Source organism: Dendropsophus ebraccatus, chromosome 15 (genome assembly GCF_027789765.1).
Source record: "Dendropsophus ebraccatus isolate aDenEbr1 chromosome 15, aDenEbr1.pat, whole genome shotgun sequence".
Classification (NCBI taxonomy): Eukaryota; Metazoa; Chordata; class Amphibia; order Anura; family Hylidae; genus Dendropsophus; species Dendropsophus ebraccatus.
The window spans coordinates 23,587,753-23,611,638 of NC_091468.1; the positions used below are offsets into that span (position 1 = coordinate 23,587,753).

The window sequence follows — 23,886 nt, forward strand, 5'->3', positions numbered from 1 at the left end:
CTCTACATCACACTTACATCAGCTTCCAGGAAAGCTGAATGATAACTAAATGGCCACCATTGCAGCTACAACTTTAGTACAACCTTAAAGGGGATATCTAAGATTTGAAAAACATGGCCGCTCTCTTCCAGAAACAGCACCTCTGTTGTCCTCAGTTTGGGTATTGCAGCTTAGTTCTATTGAATGGAGCTGAACGGTTACATCACACACGACCCGAGCACAGGGGTGGTTCTTGTTTTAGCAAGAAAGTAGTTGTGCTTTTTCTAATCCTGGATAACCCTTTTAAATCTTGAACATTAATTCTATGCAGTTTTTTATCCCACCCTGGCAGATCTGCAACTCAGAAGCCTAGGAGAGCTGGGTGACATCACATGAACAAATCACAAATTCCCCCATGACCTGTACATAACTATAACAACTTAGTGCACTCACTTTGTGGTTCATGATCTTCCCATAAGTCTCCACTAAGGACTCTGCATAGAATGGCGTTTCACCATAGAGCATCTCATACATGCAGACCCCAAGGGACCACCAGTCACACTCCGGTCCATACTTCCCCTTCCCGTCTTCCATCGCCTGGAGAATTTCAGGAGAGATATAGTCCGGAGTTCCGACAGCCACCGACGACTGCACCTAGAGAGAGGAAGACGTGTTAGTACACAAGGTGACAGAACCGAAGGGAGGACAACTCCTAACAGGAAAGCAATGCTGTGCTTCATCCTGACCTTTTACCTCTGCGTTGGTGCATTCTGGAAGCGCAGACATAAGGCACAACATCCGTGCAAAAGCATCTGAGCAGACGGACATCCTCCAGTGTGAACCTAATGTGCTCAGTGTGCAAAGGCGGATGCGGTGGAGCAAACTCAGGTGCCCCTATGAGCCATGCGCCATCTGCTCGTACCCCTAGTCCTGGACCTCTCACATCAGACAGCTGTCTCCACTAAATCTGCTTCCTATCATGTGACTTTTTTTATTCTATTACTTTTATAATTTTAAGTTGACCATGAGAGACTAAAACAAGCAAAGTAAAGACAACCATAATACTAACATCATTGGATTGGATAACTGGACAAAAAGCCACAAGGTCCTAGCAAAGTAGAATAAATAATTGTTAATGAAAACTTCTGTACAAACTACACCATAGACAAAGGTGATGGTCAGGATCCCTTAAAGTGATTTTGTCTCCAGCAGCACTCAACAGGGTAGGGGATGAGTGTCTGGTCGCTGGAGGCTTCCACCACTAAGACCCCCACCAATCACGACAACAGGGGTCCTGTTCATTTGGATGAGGCATTGATCAGACGCTCCAAAGCTATGAGACTGATGGAGGTAGTTGAGCTGTGCTCTCCATCAGCCCCATAGATGCAGGTCTGACCTTGACTCTGTTCACAGACCCTTATTCTTATGATCAGGGGGAGTCACAGTGATAAAACCTGACTGATCAGATACTTTTCACCTATCCAATCTTAGGATAACCCCTTCAATGCCACATGTAAGGAATCATGAATACATTACACCCGTCTCATTTCTCTTTCTCATCTGCAGCTACTAACATGGTGACCACTCACCGTTCCGTCCTCCATCAGCTTCAGGCAGGAGCCAAAATCCGCCAGGCGAATGTGGCCATTCATATCCAGCAAGATGTTGTCCGGCTTTATGTCTCTGGAGGGGGAGAAGAAAAGAACATGACATGACTGCATGACAGAGGACATTGTGTGAAGGCATTACTCCAAAGGGTAGACCTCTCTCGGTTTAAAGGAGATGTACAGGATTAGAAAAAAAAAATAGCTGCTTATTTCTAAAAACAGTGCCACCCCTGTCCTAAGGTTGTGTGTGGTATTACAACTCTGTTTCATTGGCTTCAATAGAACTGAGAGGAAATACCAAATGCAATGAGTGGTGGTTCCTGTACAAAAAAAAAAAAAAAAGCCATGTTTTCCTGATCTCACGCATGGGAGAAGCAGGAACAGATCAAAATACAGAGATAGAAAATGTATATAGAATTATAAAGTGACATTATAAAGAGCGGAGATAATGGTGTCCAATAGCTCTATGCCATTAGGATTACCTGCAGTCCTAAGTAAAGTTATGCTGTCATGTTAAGTTGAGGTAAGCCAAATGACCAACTCTGCTCTGCTATAGCACAAGTGACTGCACCGAATCCAATATGTATTGTACCATGAGATGAAGATAAGACATACTAGAACCAGATTTCAGAACTGCAGAACTGTGATGGCAGCTCTGGGAGTCACTGGTGCAGGGATGCAATTTTTACTATTTAGTTCCAGGCAGCTGCCAATAGGTGGCGCTATAGAGGCAGCTTTATTCTTTGTTCTTTTTAAAGGCCAGGGGAGTGGTTCCCTTTAAATGACATCAAAAGCACTTTATCTGCGCTTCCCATATAATCAGTATTAAAGGCCATGCATCTCTTTACTATGGGAACCACATGCTGATAAAAGGACAATCCTTTCCATAAAATATCTGACTTCCAACATGGAAAAAAAAAAGGATGTGACGTGGTAAAGACTTTGGCCGGTGGCTGTGATTCCAGGGGTGGAACATGTCACCGCTCCCAGCAGACGGCATGGAAATCATAATCTTGACTGTGCTCCTAAAAAAACATGGGGTATTTATAACCAGCCAGACTTATGAGGAGGAAAAAAAAAACACTTATGAGGTTATTTATACAGATAGAGACTGACAAGCATCCATATAGTCATCCATTGTCATAGTTATCGTTGCTGGATAACGGCACTGAGACTTTTAACACTCAGCTATGGCCCAGCCTGCAGCTCTACTAGTTATATAGAAAGCCAACTAGGAAAAGAAGCAACTAGAGCCTCCCGCCCTCATGTCATGAATAGAGATGAGCGAACCTGGACCATGCTCGAGTTGATCCGAACCCGAACTTTCGGCATTTGATTAGCGGTGGCTGCTGAACTTGGATAAAGCCCTAAGGCTATGTGGAAATCATGGATATAGTCATTGGCTGTATCCATGTTTTCCAGACAACCTTAGAGCTTTATCCAAGTTCAGCAGCCCCCGCTAATCAAATACTGAACGTTCGGGTTCGGATCGACTCGAACCCGGTTTGCTCATCTCAAGTCATCAATGAACTACTCTCTAGTCCCAGAACACAGCTTTGTGACATATGCATCACCCACTTATATATAGGGCATCTCCAAAAAGCCACCAGATCAGACCTCAAAATAGGGACACAAGACCAGACGCTCTAAACATATACAGACTCCAAAGCAAACAACTTTACACATATAGACCCAAGAACTTTATATAAACCATTGCCAGACAAGACCCTAAAAACTATACAAACTCCAAAGCAGATCCTTAAACAAATACAGACCCCAGATCAGACTGTTTAAATCAATATTGACCCCCACACTAGCCCCTGATGGGACCCATTAAGTTATAGTAATAAAGACTCTGGACTAGACCCCTTAACACAAAGACCTTAGACAAGATCCTATAAATTACAAGTCTCCATGCAAGATGCGCTTAACAAAGAAAGACCTCAAAACGATCCCCACAACAAATACAGATCCAAGATGGGGTCTCCAAAGATCACTTAAAGTAACAGACTGCAGACAAGACCCCTTACCAGTTACAGACTACATACTAGACTCCCTAACCTAATACAGACCCCAGATCAAACCCCTAAACAAATACAGGTTGTAGACCTGACCCCCTAAACTCCGAGGAAGGATGGGGACTGCACGCTGCGGGAAAAAGGAGTAGTATCAGGAGGCCTTCTCTTTTTCAGGAATGTCCTAAACATTCTGTGAGAGACCTATACAGAGAGTGACACCTATTCATGGTATGAAGAGACCAGACCTATGTAGAGACCAGGCCTAAACGAAGACCTGTGCAGAGACCTATGTAGACATTTAATGCAGAGGCCTATGTGAAGACCTCTACAGATCTTTAGTTAATGCCATCTCTATGTTGACAGCTCTGCATATAATTCAGTCTAAAGACAAAAAGGATCTACATATAGAAGACAAGAGAACAGAGTCTGTGCCTGTCTATTAAGCCTGAGCGACTGTATGAAGCTAATAGAGTCTGCTGTAACCCGAAGGCGTCCGATCATGACAAGCCCTTCCTGACATGTAGCTGAGCCGGCGATATGCTCAGCGCTGCAGATCTGGCTCTGCAACCATGAATGATGCGATGTTCTGCACTGCAGTGGTTACTGCAGAGGGAATGTACTATTACAACATAGAAACTCAAATGAATGGTGATCTATGTGAAATACATGGATGGGATAGGTCAACCAAGTGGGGGAGGCCCTTATATGAGGTCCCAATAAGATATATGGAAACTTTGATGAGGCAACCCTTGTATAGGAAAGTTTATTGTATCCTTAAAGGGGATGTCCAGAAAAAGAATTACATGGTTACCTTCTTCCAGTAACAGTATCACACCAGAGCATGGGTTGCACTTAGTATTCTACATCAATTCCATTCATGTGAGTAAAGCCAAGCTGCAATACCACATACAACCTGTGGACAGGTGTGGAGCTGTTTCAAGAGGAAAAAATAAGGCTTTTTACTGTAGATCCATATCCTGTGCATTTAACTACTTTGTGGACTCGTCACAATGAAACATAGCAAGGTGTAAAAGCAAGGGTAGTTCACATGATGTACAGGAACCTACATGTATGTATGTATGTATGTATGTATGTATGAATGTATGTATTCATGGTGACCCCATTTTCTGCAAGAAATCTGTGGTCTGTGGGTTCTCACCACAACATGAATGGGATGCCAAAACAATAGAGAACTCCGACACCGATCAGGACAGTCTAAGGCAGACCTGGGCACTGTCAGTCTGCGGGCCACATCTGGCCCTCTTACTAGCTCTGACCGGCCCACAGACTTTCATGGGTCCTACACTGTCCATCATTGCAAATGGCAGCAGTGGCACTGGAGAAGAGAAGGTCGCCGCCTGCCCTGTGTGTGGTGTTATGCGTACAGGGCAGAATTAGCCCGGACTGGCGGCTATAAGAGGCGATTGGCACTATCAAAGTCCACAGCCCGGCTTATCGCCCTCATCAGAGCTCTGTGGCGCAGAGCCAAAGATTAAAAACTAAAGACTGCTAACCCAGCCGGCTAATTCACGTCAAGGCTTTAGAGAGTGCTCTGGCACGGCGGCGCATTACTGCCCGTTAAAGGAGCGACTCTGGTAAGCTCCTTAGGAATGTCGGGGGCCATCTGCTGATGCCATCTGTCACAAAGTTTTTAAAGAAAAGGCAGCGGCGGAATGTGAAGTATTTTCAGCTGTTGTACAGAGAGCAGTTACCTGACTCCATAGAGCGGCCGGGCTGCAGATAAAACCTTCTGAATCCAACACCATAACACATAGGGAAGCCTGGGAGGATTCATATGTTCCATGCACTGTCCGTAAATACGGATGTAATACGGAACAGAATTCGGAGTTCCAGGCATCATCATTCATTCATAATGCTGGCAGCTTCAAAATAATTTAAATCTTGGCGCTACTGTACTGACACACTGTGAAAGATGATGCCAGGAATTCCGAATTTTGTTCAGTAGCACATCGTCCCTATTTACAGACCATGCACGGAACACATGAATGGCCTCTTAGATCTTTAGTCTTGAAAAGTGGATTTGTGTACATATGTGGTAAGGTACCCCCCTGTATAACCAGGCAGATCTGCTGTTCAGGGCTCTAGGAAAGCTGGGTGACACCTACTCTAATATCATCCTTATCTCCAGACACTCAGCTTTTGTTGGCAGATGACTTAATAGGAGGTTGGCTCTGAACTGTGTCTGGGTTGTAAATGGTTAATGAGAGCGCAGCTCTGGGGTCACCACAGGACAAAGCTGCTACAAACTAGACACAAGCTGTAATCCTATAACATAAAAAGCTCATGGGTAAAGATAGCAAACATGGTGACTACAGCCCTGTCCTCACTGACATCACCATATGAGTGGACAGGTCAATGCACTTCTCTGTGCAAAATGATCAAAATGCTCCTCTCCTGAAAAATCAAAATGCTCCTCTCCTGAAATGCTCTGTGCTGCTGGGGAGCGCACATCTTCCAACACGTCATATTTAGGTCGCATAAGCGAACCAGCAATGATTGATTTAGCCTCAAATGAATGCTGATCTCTTTGATCAACGCTTGTTTGAGGTGCTAGTTGTGTTAGGCCATGTTTACATGGCGTGAGACACCAGCCGTTCCATGAGCCGGCCAGGTCACGGAACGGCCGGTGTCAGAGAAGATCATCTTCACTGCTGCTGAATTTGGATGCGGGAGCATCAATGTGCGCCCGCATCCAAATTCCTCAATGCTCACAATGGAGATGGACGCTCCATAGTGAGCACTGACAGGTTTTCTGCAGCCGCTATTCACTAAAAAGCGGCAACAGAAAACTGACACGTCAGTTTCTTGCGGCGCCGCTAGGGATCCCGATCGGAGTGCATACTATGTGTATACAATCTGGCCGGGATTTCATAGAGGGGAGCACTAAGTAAGTTACTTTGTAATCATGGCCTTTGTTGCAAATCTGCAACAACGGCCGTGATTGACACGTAACTCACGTAGTGTGAACATAGCCTAAAAGTGCCCATAGGCTCCATTCACATTGTGTTCTGCCAATATATCCGAGGAACAGGTTACAATATTGGCAAAAAAAGCGCAACATGCCCACACCAGGTCCATGGTCTGAACATAGTCTGCTAGTGACTACATTCCTGAGCATATCCTTTTATGTCATAGAGTCTGCTGAAAATATACTGCATTATACATTGGCAGAAATATTTGCAATCTATGACATGATGGAGCCTTAAAACTTTACTTCCTGAAACAGGTGGCACTCTTGTCGGTGTGTGATATTGCAGCTGAGATACAGTGAAATGAATGAAGCCAAGCTGTAATACCACACACAACCTGAGGACAGGTGTGGCACTATTTTTTGTAAGAAAGCAGCCATGTTTTCTAATCTGGGGTCACTCTTAAAATTTCCTCAGAGACAGAGAAGGGTGTAGCGAGTGATGGCTTTCAGTCCAGTAAACACAGAGGACACTGGTGGTCATACATATTACACCATGCCATGTGACTAAAACTGAACATATGTTGGCAGCAGTGTGAATGGGGTCTGAGATTTACATTTACCACAGAAAACGCCAATTTAATTACTGAGGGACACTCACAAAACCCAGTGCCAAAGAAATGAGTGGTTGCCCATAGTAACCAGAAGTCTCCAGGGGCCTAGTGGGAAATGAAAGCAGGAACCAAATTTGAGCAGTTGCCTATAGCAACCAATAAGATATAAGCTCTCATTTCTAAAAAAAAAAATGAAAGGAACAAACATTGGAGGAGAAGCCCACAGCAGTCACACAGACCTGAGCTCTTATGTCTGATTGGATGAGTTGCCTACAGCAACCAATCATATTCTAGCTTTCATTTTCCATAGGACAACTGGGATCAACTCAGTTGCTTTGGGCAACTGTTTTCCCTTACAACCGTTTCTAAGGGTTTTCCCCATTATATTCTGGAATTATATAAAAAAACTGAGTAATAAAACTGCAGAAAGATGGAAAAAATGTGGAGTCAAAAATGTTAATTAACCGGGTTTAGTTAAAAACTGAAATCCTGGAGCCTAATAAAATGGCTGACATAACGCTCCTGAATTTAGCAGCTGTAAAAATCCTAAATGGTCGGAAACACACAACTACCGCCAAGATGGCACCAGCCAGCGGGGGCAGGGGATATATGGGAACGGAATTATAACGGGCAATGGTCTAATAAAGACCATCTTAGCAAGCCGCAACACAACTACATACGAGTCAGAAGGCAATGATTATTATTAATGGATAATGCGGATGGATCTCCTCACAGATTACACGTTTCTCAGTCTTTTTACCCAAAATCAAGAGTGGAACTGACAGGGCAAAATTTTAATGGAAAGATTTGCACAGCTTCTGTGTTTTCAATTCACTCCTGGTTTTGGTATAAAAAAAGACTGACAGAAATACTATGTGTGAACATAGCCCGATAGTAGTTATATTCTTGTATATAGGAGCAGTATTATAGTAGTTATATTCTTGTACATAGGAGCAGTACTATAGTAGTTATATTCCTGTATATAGGAGCATTATTATAGTAGTTATATTCTTGTATATAGGAGGCAGTATTATAGTTTTTATATTCTTGTATATAGGAGCAGTATTATAGTAGTTATATTCTTGTATATAGGAGCACTATTACAGTAGTTATATTCTTGTATATAGGAGCAGTATTATAGTAGTTATATTCTTGTATATAGTAGCACTATTACAGTAGTTATATTCTTGTATATAGGAGCACTATTACAGTAGTTATATTCTTGTATATAGGGGCAGTATTATAGTAGTTATAGTCTTGTATATAGGAGCACTATTATAGTAGTTATATTCTTGTATATAGGAACAATATTATAATACAGTGTTGCCTTGATTTACAAGCATAATTCGTTCCGGGACCGTGCTTAAAATCCAAATCACTTTTAAACCAAAGCAAATTTTCCCATAAGGAACCACTAAAATGCAGAAAAATGGTTCCAATGATTTTTTATTCTAAATAAAAGGTAAAACAAATATTTAGAAAGCTGAATAAGTCATATTATAAGTTACTGTAGAGCATAGCAATCAGCATGTGGAGTATAATGTATAGTAAGTGCATAAGAATGAAAAAAAACAGCAGCAGTTTGGACCAAAGAATGGACCTGCAGATACTCATAATGCAGTAGCGTAGTACAATAGGCTAGAAAAGAAAAGCAGGGCTGCTGCCAGAGGTCACATGACAGCAATGGGAAAGGGGTGTGTGTTCAGCATGGACCAATCAGAAAATGAGAATCACAGAGCTGTGCAGGAGGACAGAGACAGAAACTTTTCTAAACAGCAGTGTGAAGGGCTAAGTGTGAGTGCTGGCACATTATAGCGGGAATGGAGAGGAAACACAGGGACTGACAGAGGCTGCACAGAGCATTGAGGAATGAGCTGGGCATAAGTGGGCACATGTCCGGGGAGAGAGTGGTTACAGCTAGGAAGAGATTACCTCCACAGTGCTGTCCCCTGGTGCAAGCCCCAGCCTGAAGTGGATCTGCTATGATGTGAAAGGTGAGGGAGACTTCCTGGGTCAGAGTACAGTGCTGTAGACCACACTATGCAGACCATGACTCGACCCGACTTGCCTTTCCACCCAGTACAGGGAGCAATTTTGAAAAAATGTGTGATCGCTTTTGCACAACGCTCTCAGTCCAAGTTACTCTTAAACCAAGGTACCACTGTAGTTATATTCTCGTACATAGGAGCAGTATTATAGTAGCTATATACGAACATGGAGAGAAAGGAGCTTCTGCACCTCACATCTCTGGCTTGCCTTGCGGGGTTGGGGGTCGCTGACCTACAGTGTTGATTTAGTGTAGGGACTCCTGTGGGCCAGGGGACCTGCACGTGGTACATGAGGCAATATGGTTTGATCAAATTATATACCAACATTCAGGTGTTTGTTGTTAAATGTAGCCGACAGGCATTAGTGTCAGCCATAGGTGTGAGGTGCAGCGCTTCTTTCTCTCCATGTTCGTAATATAGTAGTTATATTCTAGTACATAGGGGGCAGCATTATAGTAGTTATATTCTTGTATACAGGAGCAGTATTATAGTAGTTATATTCTTGTATATAGGAGCAGTATTATAGTAGGTATATGCTTGTATATATAGGAGGCAGTATTATAGTAGTTATATTCTTGTACATAGGAGCAGTATTATAGTAGTTATATTCTTGTACATAGGAGTATTATAGTAGTTATATTCTTGTACATAGGAGGCAGTATTATTGTAGTTATATTCTTGTACATAGGAGGTAGTATTATTGTAGTTATATTCTTGTACATAGGAGGTAGTATTATAGTAGTTATATTCTTGTACATAGAAGGCATTATAGTAGTTATATTCTTGAACATAGGAAGCATGATAGCAGTTTTCTTGGTGAGAATGGATGTACTGATTGTACAGTACACTGCTGTAGTTGGTAGTCTTCACTGAAAAGAAATGTTGTATTCTAGCAAAATAATAGGAAGAGTCAGCAATAAACAAGACTAGGAAGCTGAGACAGCGGACTGGGATAGTATTGGCATGTGTCCGGACACAAAAGCTATGTTCAGCATACTGAGATGGGAGAAGACTCTTTGAGAAGCTGTGACTCGATAGCACTGTGTGAGTCAGCATCTTACATGTATGGTATTACTATGTTAAACGTCTGACACTGGGTCTGAGGTGGGAGAAATGTACATGACAATGTGCAGTAATTAAAACGGAGGCTGCAGATATTTATCAAGCGCCAACCAAAGCGCAAAATGCAAAAATCTATGCAAAAGAATTTAGGAACAAAAGCAACAGTATTCAGTCCAGATGGAAAACGTTAGGAGTTAAGGTGGGATAGCTGTAGCTTTGGCCTGATGCTGTGATAGCACATTGGCTAAACCTCATATGTGGCGCACTCATTTTGGGATTAATCTCTATAGGGCACAAACTTAAAGGGGAACTCCTCCAAATGTTCTACTTTCAGCCATCACTGTGACCTGTCAGTGAATGGTGAATTGTCACTACACTATGTCAGCATTTGTGCACACACTTCTATCCTCTATGGACAGTTCTTTGATTGACATTAGAACGGTGTAATACTAGCTTCTACCTGTGGGGGCACTGAAGGGAAATGAAACACTTGCAGCTGAGCTCTTCTGCAGGCATTTAAGTAGCGGGATAACCTATGATCAGCCAATTTCGGGAGAAAACCGCTAATAAAATACAGAATAAGCTGAGAACCAGATAGGGACGTTAGGAGGCAACAACTTTTATTACTGGTTCAATGTGTTGACCTAAGCCTTATACATGCCATTCCTTGTATTTTCCCCAGCTCAGAAGCAGAGAATTCATCTTCATATAACAAATAATGACAATTCCATACAGCCCCTGGAGTATTCTCCAAAGATTGTTCACTGCCATCCAGGATAAAGCCGATCGTAAAAATGTGCGAACGGAACAACCACATAATTTCATATACTCCGGGTCTGGAGTCTGCAGATCGGGAGCAGTGTGGGGGAACCATCTGGGAAATGTGCTCAATGAGGGAACAAGAAAAGGCCAGAATCTCTTCATAATCCGACAGGAGCCAACTGAGGAATCCGTCAAAAGAAATCGATATTCTGGCGGCGTTCGTTGTACCTGGTTACCATGACAACATAATACTCCTACCATTAGATTTATATCACCACCTAATCACATATGTCAGTCATATGTAAAACATCATCATACTAATAAAGAGTAATTAAAGGAACTGTTCACTGAGAAAAATTTCTGTTTTGTTAGAGTGGCCTTTTGATATCATACAGGATGATCTGCTGCTGGGACCACCCCCAGGATTAGTTGTAAATAGTGATGGAACCCAGCAGTGTTTCCTAGCGGCTCCCTGGTATTACACTATGCATGGACATATCAGGTCCTCCAGAGCAAGAGACTCTCTTTGTAGTCTCTCTCCCCTCTAAGGGTCCTATTAGACAAAGCTATTTTTCGTTTCACCGATAAATGATTTAAAACTATTGATTTTAGGAACATCCTGGAATCGTTAACCATAATACACAGAACGATAGTCGTTAGTTACAATTGTTGCTATGATAAATGATGATTTAATGGTCAGCTTAAAAGATGCAATAAATGACACACAAACTATTTGCCGATTGTTGCCAGCATACACAAAGAAAGATTATTGTTTAAATTTGAACGATATAACAATTTTTCGCACGATAACCATCCGTGTAATAGGGACCTTAGGGTAGAAACTCCCACCACGAATCACGATATGAATTCGCAGCGAAATCACGCTGTACATGGGCCACTACTTCGGGACGATTCTTGCCCTAGTGACAAGAACCGCCTTAAAGGGGAGCAAAGTTGATTGAATGGTAAAGCCCTCTATTTCTATTGTATGCCTATGTTTCAATTCGTATATACATTTTGCTGGTTGCCTTGGAAACAGACTACAGTTTAGCTATACTGTTGTCAGACATGTGACCTAGAAGCTAATCTCCCACAATCTACTTGCCTCTAGAATCAGCGGAATTCTTAAGCAAGATTTAGTGAATGCCACTATCAGTGCAAAGCAAGTAAAGCAAAGAACGCACTCAACATTTTATATAGATTATATTATAATAATAAAACATATGAAAGAGAAAAAGAAAAAAAAAAAATACTGAATTCCGCAATAAATACCGCCTACATTAAATCAATATGGTGCATACAGCCGGGGACATAAAGTTCTTATAAACTGCATGCCAGTATGTGCCCCCCCCCCCCCCCCCCACACCCCTGAAGTTATGTAACGCGCATAGTTTGTAGTCATCTTCTCCCATTATACGGCCCATACAAATACTCAACTTATTTTATACAGATGCTTCACGCATGTAAATGATATATGCAATACGCCAAATATTTCCTGCTGCAGCACGAGAAGCAGACACCAGAGATGACGGCAACACATATCGTCTCACGCTCAACTCCAAACCAGTCCCAACTAATAGAAGGTAACACAGCCAGGTACCAGGGCGGAGGGGTATAACTGGTGAAATTTTGCTCTATGTTTATGTAAGGCTGGGGCGCATCAATATTCACACATATACAAAACTGGCACTGGCTTACAATGAGGACATAGATATTGATGCGGATGGGGATGAAAACAACGCTCACATTGAGTCCGATCACTAGAAGGAGAAAAGTGCGCGGCTGAGTGGTTTTCTTATGCTATCTGTGTGCATGGCCAAGATGGTCCCATACACATAGGGGCCTATTCCACAAAGCGATAATCGGCCGAATCGGCCGATTATTGTTTGGTGGAATAGAGAGAACGATCAGCCGATGATCATGACAATCAGGAGTCTATCTAGGTCACGGGGCACAGAGCTGAAAGAGAACAAGCTTGGTACACTTTTTCCAGGTTTTTAAAGCGACAGCCTTCAAAGGCAAGATCAGGCCCTTTGAAGAGTCCCTTACCTGTGGACATAGTGAAGCTGGTGGACAGAGTCAATAGCCATGACCATTTCAGCCAAGTAGAATCGCGCCATATCCTCCGGTAGCCGATCCTCAAACTTACTGAGTAAAGTGAGGAGGTCTCCTCCGACATAATAGTCCATAACCAAGTACTGGGGGAAAAGGAAGTACAAAATAAAGTGAGAAAACAAATCATTGATACGGTCAGTAAACATGTCCGATTTATTCTCTATGGTACTTCATTCACATCATATCTTTTACTCATCACCTCCAGAGCTGCATTCTTATTTGTGCTGTGAAACTATGGGATGTTATGACTTTGTAGGGCGCCTGCTCGCTTGGTGTCTGTATAGTCCATCTGCTTTAGGGTTCTATTCCACAGGCCGATGGGGGCCCGATGAATAATGTAAACGAGCACCGACCTGCTAGATCGGCGCTCGTGTACTGGGCCTATTACACGGACTGATAATCGTTTAGCGAGGGCTGCAGGGACATCGTTATCATACTTTAACTAACCACGTTGCAGGTCTTCTCCTGCGCTCCTTTTAAACCTTAGACCTTTTAAACTGCTAAATCAGAATCATTAATGATAAATGCCCGTCTTGTAAACAAAATAACCATTCTGATTAGTTGATATAAGCAAATCCAGCTTTCCTAAAACCTCCCCACAATGTGTATTCAAATCCAAAAACGACATCTCCCATAATGGGAAGCACTCGGGGATGTGCAGATCAGCACCGTGCTGACTGTTTCCAAGGAGGGGCTATAACAAGTATGACTGCATCAATGTGGGATGTGGGTGACTGATCAGACTGGTGCAGTGTCACCCCTATGGTTGGTAAACCACCTGACCACAGCTGTTTCTTCCCTGCTCACCCCTTTGTGGGTGACAACCATGCAGATTATACAAAGGAGACTGTAACAGACCTCGACTGATGCTTTTCAGTTAAAGTGACACTGTCACCCCCTTTTTGCATTATGACTTTTCTACACAGGTGTAATGGGTAAATTTAGCAGTTTTCATACCTTATTTTATATCATACGTCTTTGTGCTTGTTAAAGTAAAAAGTAATCTTTTATCAACTGCAGATTGTGCTAAGCGGGCGGTGCTTCACTGCAGAACCGGCACTTAGCCCCTCCCACAGCACCACCGTTGGCCCCACCCTTCCGTGACATCGGCACATAGGTTCCGCCCCCTCGACGCCCGACCTAGAGGGTGGTGCTGTTGTCGTGAAGCCCTGCCCACTTAGCACAATCTGCAGATGATAAAATATCACTTTTTACTTGAACAAGCACCATGACGTAGGATATAAAATAAGGTATGAAAACTGCTAAATTTACCTTTTACACCTGTGTAGAGATGTCAGAATGCAAAAAGGGGGTGACAGTGTCCCTTTAAGGGCAAAAATTGTATAATTTTGATTGTTGCCTGGAGATCGGATATACTAAAGGCCTATAGGACCAAGGTATAGAGCAGAATGTTAATCGAAGTGGGCAAGTATATAAAGCAAATCCGAGATTCCACAAGGATAGAGTGACGGATCCTGGTTATAAATGGAAAGTGATGCAAGCCCTAAGCCCTGCCGTATAATATAACATCTAATATCATATATATTTCGGGAGCCAGGCCTGGCCGGGGCGCTGAGTGTGCAGGGTTTTTCCATCTTTCGCCGCAGATCTTGCCCTGTTAACACTCCGGTCACATTTGGGTTTTCATTAGCTCTGTATAAGTTGTTTTCACAGGGATTTAGGAAGGATTTAGCGCACTTACATCAGAATTACAGGGACGGATCTATGACTTAAGCAGCTGTGAAATCCCACCCGAGGCCCAGACCCTCCCCGAGGCTCCAGCCATCCCCTCACTACCGCTGCACAGATCAGGTTAGGATGTCATGAAAAATACCTTTTGATCATATTATCAAAATATTGATATTGAACTGCGCCGTCCATTGCTCAGACGCATCTCCCTAACGGCCAATTCTGACAATATAAGTCTATGAGGAAGCGAATGGCGCTGCTGTTGAGCTCTCCCCAGTTATCTCTCACAGCACGTCTCAGCCGTAAGACCCGCTGTGATCTATAATTTTTGCCTGATAAATGTCAAAAGGGTATTTTTCATGACAGGTGCCCTTTAAGGGCAGGTTCACACTATGGAAATATCAGCAGCAACTTTTGCAATTTTTAAGAACTTTAAAGATGAGTGAGTGGAATCAGCCTAGTTTACAAAGGTGATCAATGATTGAACATGCAATGTAAAGAAGGAAGCCGTAAGTAAGGCAGCATAGTACGGAAGTAAGGAAGCCATTATAGTTTCCTTACATCTAAAGCTGCATTGTGAATTTCATTGGTTTTCTATTAAAGCGCAACTGTCATTTCAATGTAATTTTTCTGAAAACAATAAATTTCTATAGTACAAGCGATTTTAAGAAACTCTGTAATAGGTTTTTATTTATAAAAAGAGTTTCCTTCTGTACTGAAAAAGCTGTTTTCCTAGCTCCCCCCTGACTTCAGAAGAAGCAGGAGTCCATTATGCTCTATAGAGAGGGGAGGGGAGGAGTGAGTAAGCACGGAGAGGAGAAATATCTGTCCTGCATAGCACAACATCCTGCAATCTTGTCTCAGCAGCTTCTCCCTAATGTTCTACACGATCCTGGGGCGACTTCTGAGGGAATAAAGGAATACTGCATATAAAGCAGATTCTCCTGTGTGTGCAGTGGATGCAGCCAGTCTCCAGCTCCATGTCCTGAACTACTCACAACTATACTAGATGGAGCAGGTGGTCTTTTCCTGCTGACAGTCTTTTATGTTTCTAACTAAATATTCACCATACTTAAAGAAACACTGCTAACAATGCCAGATCCCTGTGATATAGAGGTCAGCCATAGTAATATACAGGGGGTCACACATAGTGATATAGAGGTCACACAGTGATATAGAAGGTCACTGTGGGGGCACGCAATTGTACACACACACACACACACACACACACACACACACACAGAGCCTGCTGCAGCCATAGCGCACACACACTCACACACACACAGCCTGCTGCAGCAAAAGCACACACACAGCTTGCTGCAGCCAAAGAGCACACCACACACACACAGCCTGCTGCGGTCATAGCACACATACACACAGCCTGCTGCAGCCGTAGTGTGCACACACACACACACACAGCCTGCTGCAGCCATAGTGTGCACACACACACAGCCTGCTGCAGCCATAGTGTGCGCACACACACACACAGCCTGCTGCAGCCATAGTGTGCGCACACACACACAGCCTGCTGCAGCCATAGCACACATACACACAGCCTGCTGCAGCCATAGCACACACACAAGCCTGCTGTAGTCATAGCACACACACAGCTTACTGCAGCCATAACACGCACACAGCTGCAGCCATAGCGCACATACACACAGCCTGCTGCAGCCATAGTGTGCACACACACACAGCCTGCTGCAGCCATAGTGTGCACACACACACAAAGCTTGCTGCAGCCATAGCGCACACACACACAGCCTGCTATAGTCATAGCACACACACAGCCTACTGCAGCCGTAGCACGCACACACACACACACAGCTGCAGCCATAGAACACTGAAGAAAAACACACAATCTTGTCCCAGAGAAAAAACACCACACTGAGGACAGAGGTTACAGCTACACTACTAATGTCTTCTCCTCCTCCTCCTCTATATTACACAGGATATCTTCATATTACACTGCTGCTCATATACAGTCACCCAGCATCCAGGAAGAGAACAGCACAGATCTCCCCCCACACAATGGACTCTTCCAGCTCAGAAACAAACTGCCAAATAGTGATCAACAACTTTTCCATGACCCCCCTAGTAAACAGGCCAGTGTCCTATTAGAATGTTGCTCATAATATATATTCATGAGCAAAACTTGTAAAATCCATATTAAAATTCAATTCTACATTTTTCAAAGATTTTTTTAAAGCTGGAGCCGAAACATTTTTTTTTTCCTACTCCAACTCCGACTCCAGCCAAAACTAGCTCCGACTCCGACTCCACAGCCCTGCCTAACACAAGAACTCACCAAGTAGTTGTCATCCTGGAAGGCGTAGTGCAGGGTAGTGATCCACTGACAGTCACCGTTCACCAGCACGTCTCTCTCTTCCCGGAAACAGGCTGTCTAAGGGGCAGAAAGAGGCAGAGTAAGGGGCTGTCCACAAAACAATATCAATGTGCATAAAAAGTCTGTTATTATACTCCAAAGCTGCATTCACAATTCTGCAGGCTTCAGAGCTGAAATCAACCAGAATTCTTCTTTTGTCATTTGATGATTTGCATTCTGGAAATTGTCTTCAAATTCTATATATTCATCTGCTAAGCCTATTGGGGCTGCCAAACATCAAACTTACTGACTGTTTCTAGCAGCTATCGGCAGAACTGTAATATTCAGACTTGTAATACATGATTTTCTCCCAATTTCAGGGTTAAGCAGAATTTTCGCAGTAATTTTCTGAGGCATCTGGTAACCTTACAGTTTTGTTTTGAAGGTCGACAATTTTTAAACTTTATTTCTTTTCATCCTCAATTCCAGGTTCATAGAAACTAATACTGTGCTGCACTGGCCCTGACCTTAAGCACAGTCTATACCCAAGTTCTTACTGTGCTCCTAAGGAATATAAAGGAGTGATAACATGATCACAGTGATCTTTGGAGCATAGATGAACTGTGAGTGCTCAAATTTTCCTACAGTGACACCACAGGTGAAATGAAGAATTACACCATTACTCTAAAAAGCAGTGGGTTGTCTATCAATGCAATGTTGGGGCATGCCAGATCCCCAGGTGAGATGGGCTCTTTTGTCAACGCTTTTAGTTTTGGCTTATACATGTCAGAAAAGTATCTGCTGAATCCTCCAATTTCAGCAGTATCGACCATCAAATGTGTATGGGCAATGACCAGAATCTTCACATGTTAGATGTCACAGAGGCCAATCCATTGGGGAGGTGTATGGCCCCAGCTTATTCTCCATGCACACTCCTCTGAGCCATCTATGCATGTGTACAGAGGAGTCAGGGTGTCTAGACCATACAGACAAACCAGATGTATTACCTATTACAACATATGGATTTTATAAAGTCACCCGCTCTGGGTCATCTAAGAATTACAGGGTTACATGTGGTTGACACCTAGCGATTATGGAAACTGGAGCAATAATCACCATCTACATCAATATCTACACACATAAGTACATAACATACAGACAGAATATAGATCTTGTACAGTGATTATTTGGGTCACAAGACATTGATATAGGTGGTGATTTGTATCCTATGACTATGACAAAGCTAAAGATTTGGCTGCCCAGGTATGATGGCAATTGTAGTTTTGCAATAGGTGAAGGGTCACAGGTTTCGGATCCCTGATCTACACCCAACATGACTTGTGGCTTTATGTTGACTTGGATGGGAATGGTGATTTGGACAATGTTCAATGGAGAAAAGAATGATGCCAGAAAGGACTGCAGGAAAAAAAAAAAAAAAAGAGTAAGGGCCCTATTCCACAGGACGATTATCGTTAAATCGTTTGAATCTAAACAATAATCGTTCGGTTGAAATGCAGTTAACGATTAAAGACCGAACGAGAAATCGTTGATCGCTTTATAAGACCTGGACCTATTTTTATCGTTGCTCGCTCGCAAACCGTTCGCAAATCGTCGTTCGCAATAGATACGAACGCAATAGTGAAGAAAAACCATCGCAATTACGATCATAAGTAACGATTATCGTTCCATGGAAATGAGTGAACGTTTTCAGGTCTTTTGCAATAGCGGTCATTTGAGATCGTTAATCGTTAACGATTATGCAAACGATAATCGTCCGGTTGAATAGGGCCCTAAGATGACGACCTTTAAAAGGATGGATAGAAGAAGACTGTCACAAATAATCTGTTTTGCTAGAATCTGACATCTCAAAAATAGAACTTTTCTAAACCAGTGAGCGGTGCCAGAACCCTTGTGTACCGAGCGCTAGAAGGAAAATTACAAAAGCGCCTGGAATTTGTGCAGGAACTCTTAACCTCTCAGCTGAGAGCAGCTACATTTCTACAAGGTTTTTCTTGGCAAATTCGTCCGTAATAGGGACAGGCGGAGGAGAGAATTTTTTTCTTGATTTCTAAAGAAACAGAAGGTTTATTTTACTTTGAAAGTCGCCATGTAAATACCGCCAGCAAAAACAGCAAAAACTAACCTGTGAAAAACCAAGGAACAGGGGGTATAAAACTACCATCAAGTGCAAGCAGAGACAAAGGCAAAGTAAGAAACCAATGAAAAGGAACACAAAAGATCTCTGATATTTCGGAAAATTTGTGATTTGGGCTAAAGGAACTGAACTGAAAAGGGGAAGTCAAGACATGGCTAAAATAAAGAGAGATGGTGCAGTGAGGAGAGCAAAACTATATGGAGAAGGTTTTATTCTACAGTATAAGTTGTGATTAAACAGGACTATTATAAATGTTTATTTTTATCATTCCACAGAATGTAAAAAATACAATATAGAATAATACTGCCCACTAAGTACAGGACTATAACTACTATAATACTGCCCCCTGCCTATATACAAGAACATAACTATAATACTGCAACTATACTACGGCTCCTATATACAAGAATATAACTACTATAATACTGCTCCTATATACAAGAATATAACTACTATAATACTGCCCCCTATGTACAAGCATATAACTACTATAATACTGCTCCTATATACAAGAATATAACTTCTATAATACTGCGCCGATGTACAAGAATATAACTACTATAATACTGTTCCTATATACAAGACTATAACTACCATAATACTGCCCCCTATGTACAAGCATATAACTACTATAATACTGCTCCTATATAAAAGAATATAACTTCTATAATACTGCTCCGATGTACAAGACTATAACTACTATAATACTGTTCCTATATACAGGAATATAACTACTATAATACTGCTCCTATGTACAAGAATATAACTACTATAATGATAAAAGGAGAAAGTCCAGCACTCACCGATAAGCGTCTTCTCAACTTTATTACATAGAAGGTATCGCAGGGAGGGGATGGTGGATCAGTGTAGGTGCAGGCGCATCACCTGGAATAGCTACTTCGGGACTCCTGCCTTCCTCTAGCCAGGTCCAGAGGAAGGGAGGAGTCCCAAAATAGCTATCCAAGGTGATGCGCCTGCACCTACACTGATCCACCATCCCCTCCCTGCGATACCTTCTATGTAATAAAGTTGACAAGACGCTTATCGGTGAGTGCTGGACTTTCTCCTTTTACCATTTTGCATCTACTTTTTCATCTGAGCACCCAGTTGTCTCTATTGAGGACACATACCACGCTCCACACATTTTTCCACTAAGGGATTGTTTGTATGCAGTGCGGGCTAGCTGTACCGGATACCAATCATAACTACTATAATACTGCTCCTATATACAAGGATATAACTACTATAATACTGCTCCTATATACAAGGATATAAGTACTATAATACTGCTCCTATATACAAGAATATAACTACTATAATACTGCTCTTATATACAAGAATATAACTACTACAATACTGCCCCTATATACAAGAATATAACTACTATAATACTGCTCCCTATATACAAGAATATAACTACTATAATACTGCTGCTATATACAAGAATATAACTACTATAATACTGCCTCCTATATACAAGACTATAACTACTATAATACTGCTCCTATGTACAAGAATATAACTACTATAGTACTGCCCCCTATGTACAATATATACAGTACAGTCCGAATTGTCAGAATAGGACGATATGTCAGAACAGTCAGAATTGTCAGAATAGGACGATACAAGAATTTACATTTCCTGGCAGGACACACTGCAGATATAGGGGAAGTTATTTTGTGGTTATGTCCCGGGGTTCCCAGATGGTAACACAGTAGAAGTTTCCCGCTATTAGGGGGCGGTGGTTTGCATAAACATAATAATAATAATAATAATAATAATAATAATAATAATAATAATAATAATAATAATAATAATAAAGTAAACTCCAATAATCCAGACTGTTCCAAACAAGTTCCAGATTATCAGATGTTTTATAATGGGTATAATGCTTAGAAACTTTGGCTGTCCAGGCATGATGGGAATTGTAGTTCTATCCATTCCCCTTTCCAGTTCTAAAGAAACCAGATACAAAGTACGGGCTCCAATCACCATCACTATCTTATCTCAGGAAGACGTCTTGGACCGGACTTTGCTGCCATGGAGAAGTTTGTTGATCACATATTGTGCCCTGGGAAAGAGTCCGGTTAAGAGACCAGAATGTTTTCCTGGCGGCGGCACTTGCTTTTCCCTCAGGTCTTTTAATGGATCAGTCTGGAGACACCTGCAATGCAATTGTGGAACTACAAGTCTAAGCCAACACAAATGCAATCTTCACATTTGTGTCCTAAAGAAGAGTATACAATGTACTATATAGGTGGTGTGCACCCATCCTGATCTTCCTGGTTCATGAATAGAATACTGGCACTGCAGTGAACACTGACATAACCGCAGTCAGAGGGGATACAGTCATGTTCTGCAATAAATCAATTACAGGGTTGGTGATATAGAGCTAAAGCTTTGGCTGTCTAGGCACGATAGGAGTTGTAGTTTTGCAACAGCTGGAAAGCCAAGGTCCTCTACCTCTGAATAGAGAGACAGGTAATGGAAGAACATGTTACTTCTGCATCAGTGTTGGACATAGGTGACTGATCATCCTGCTCTTCCTGGTTCATAACTAGAAAGCCAAAAGTATAGTGAAGACGTAACCGTGATGGAAGAGGTAGATGGAGAGCCACAGGTTGGGGGACATGCAACTATAGGCTAACTAGCATGGTTTAGGGCACCCTCGCCAGCACAGCTTAGTGTACTATTACACAGAACGATAATCGGCCGAATTGGCCCTATCCGCCCGATTATTGTTCCGTGTAATAAACATAACAATCAGCCGATGATCGTTGATATAGGTTCGGACCGATAATTTTTCGACCGCGCACCGCGCACCGCTACGTGTAATAGCGGTGCACGGCCAGTGGCTGACGATATGAAAAGGAAATACATTAACTATCCATGGTCCACGGCTCCTCCTGCGCTGTGCTTCTCCCTGGGTCCCGCATGCTACAGCTTCAGAGCAGCCTGTCTTAGCTGACAGGCCACTCAGCCAATCACTGGCCGGGACAGTGATTGGCTGAGCGGCCTGTCAGCTAAGACAGGCCGCTCTGAAGCTGCAGCGCGCGGGACCCGGGGAGAAGCAGACCACAAGAGGACCCATGGACCATGGATTGGTCAAGGTAATGGATGCCAATTTAGCAAGGGTAACGATGTCCATGCAGCCCTTGTTAAACGATTATCGGGCCGTGTAATAGGCCCAGTATACGAGTTGTTTACTTGTTTACAAGATAATATCGGGCCATATAATACTACCCTTACAATCTAATACCCCAATCTTGTGTTGCTGGATACACTGCACTGATATCTCAATCAGCAAAAAAAAAAAAAAGTACAATTTCACACGTTTCAACTAAACAGGAAAATATTTGCACTTTACAACCTCATACGAGGCCACATGGGAGCAGAGGACAGAGAATGGCGCAGACAGGCCGGCCCAGGGACGACTCCAGCGATGAAAGGGTGTAAGATACGTAAAACTCTAAAATGTCTGTATTCAGCAGATCTGCCCCCCCAATAATTATAAATAGACACAAGACGACCTCTCCCTCATCCCGGGGGCCGGCTCCTTACTCCCTACAAAGGGACTGGAGTAATATTTGTGCAGTTGCCGCTACCCCGTGGGCGTACAATGGAAAACTCTGGCCTTCCGGATTGCCTTTCACTACAGAGACACTGACCTTCACCGCCCACACCACCAACAGCTGAGTGACAAAGAACGGGCACCCCCTCCCCCAATATCTGAGGACCCCCGCAATATCAGTGACAGAAAGCAACTGCATCATAGTTATCACAGGGAGGAGGAACTACAGGACAGTGGTTATATTATTAAACATAGGGGGCAGTATTATAGTAGTTATATTCTTGTATACAGGAGCAGTATAATAGTAGTTATATTCTTGTACATAGGAGCAGTATTATAGTAGTTATATTCTTGTATATAGGAGCAGTATTATAGTAGTTATATTCTTGTACATAGGAGCAGTATTTTAGTAGTTATGGTTCAGGGAAGAAACAGAGTGCTGCACCTCACACCTATGGCTGATACTAGTGCCCCTAGGCTAAATAAAAAACACATCAGAATTTTGTGTATGAATTGATCAAGCCACACTGCCCCATGTACCTCGTGCCGGTATCTGATACACATGGGTCCCTACACTAAGTCCACACCGTGCCAGTCAGTGGCCACCAACCCCGCAGGCACGCACAGTCAGGGAACGGGGGCCATGGGACGGCCCTGGGACCCCCATGCCACAGGACCAGACCCACAAACACCACACCAGAACCCGGCCAGCACCGCCGGCGGAGAAGGTCGCCCCCAAACAGCACAAGTCTGGATGAGGTATTGCGCTCACCATAGCTGCAGCAGACAGCGGGGTTGGCGGTCGCTGACCGACACGGTGTGGAGTTAGCTTAGGGACCCGTGTGGACCAGAGGACCTGCGCGGTGGTACACGGGGCAATATGGCTTGATCAATTCATATACAGACACTCTGGTGTTGATTTTTAATATAGGCCTAGCGGCATTAGTATCAGCCATAGATGGGATGTGCAGCCGTTCCATTCTCTCCAGTTCGTGTTTTACAGTTCTCCCT

General features: G+C 42.9%; 1 protein-coding gene across 2 annotated transcripts in view; it reads right to left on the bottom strand.

Moving 5' to 3' along the window:
- The window catches only part of CDC42BPA (CDC42 binding protein kinase alpha), a 128,314-nt gene that overhangs the window by 56,243 nt on the left and 48,185 nt on the right, over window positions 1-23,886 (bottom strand). Inside the window, exons 4-8 of one of the 2 annotated variants that reach the window (XM_069955100.1) lie at window positions 17,132-17,227; window positions 13,069-13,217; window positions 1,569-1,662; window positions 1,049-1,087; window positions 433-633 (exon numbers count right to left, since the gene is read on the bottom strand). In XM_069955100.1, the coding sequence (XP_069811201.1) occupies window positions 433-633; window positions 1,049-1,087; window positions 1,569-1,662; window positions 13,069-13,217; window positions 17,132-17,227 (579 nt within the window). The remainder of the gene's footprint in view (window positions 1-432; window positions 634-1,048; window positions 1,088-1,568; window positions 1,663-13,068; window positions 13,218-17,131; window positions 17,228-23,886) is intronic. The other variant, XM_069955101.1, reaches the window with a different exon arrangement.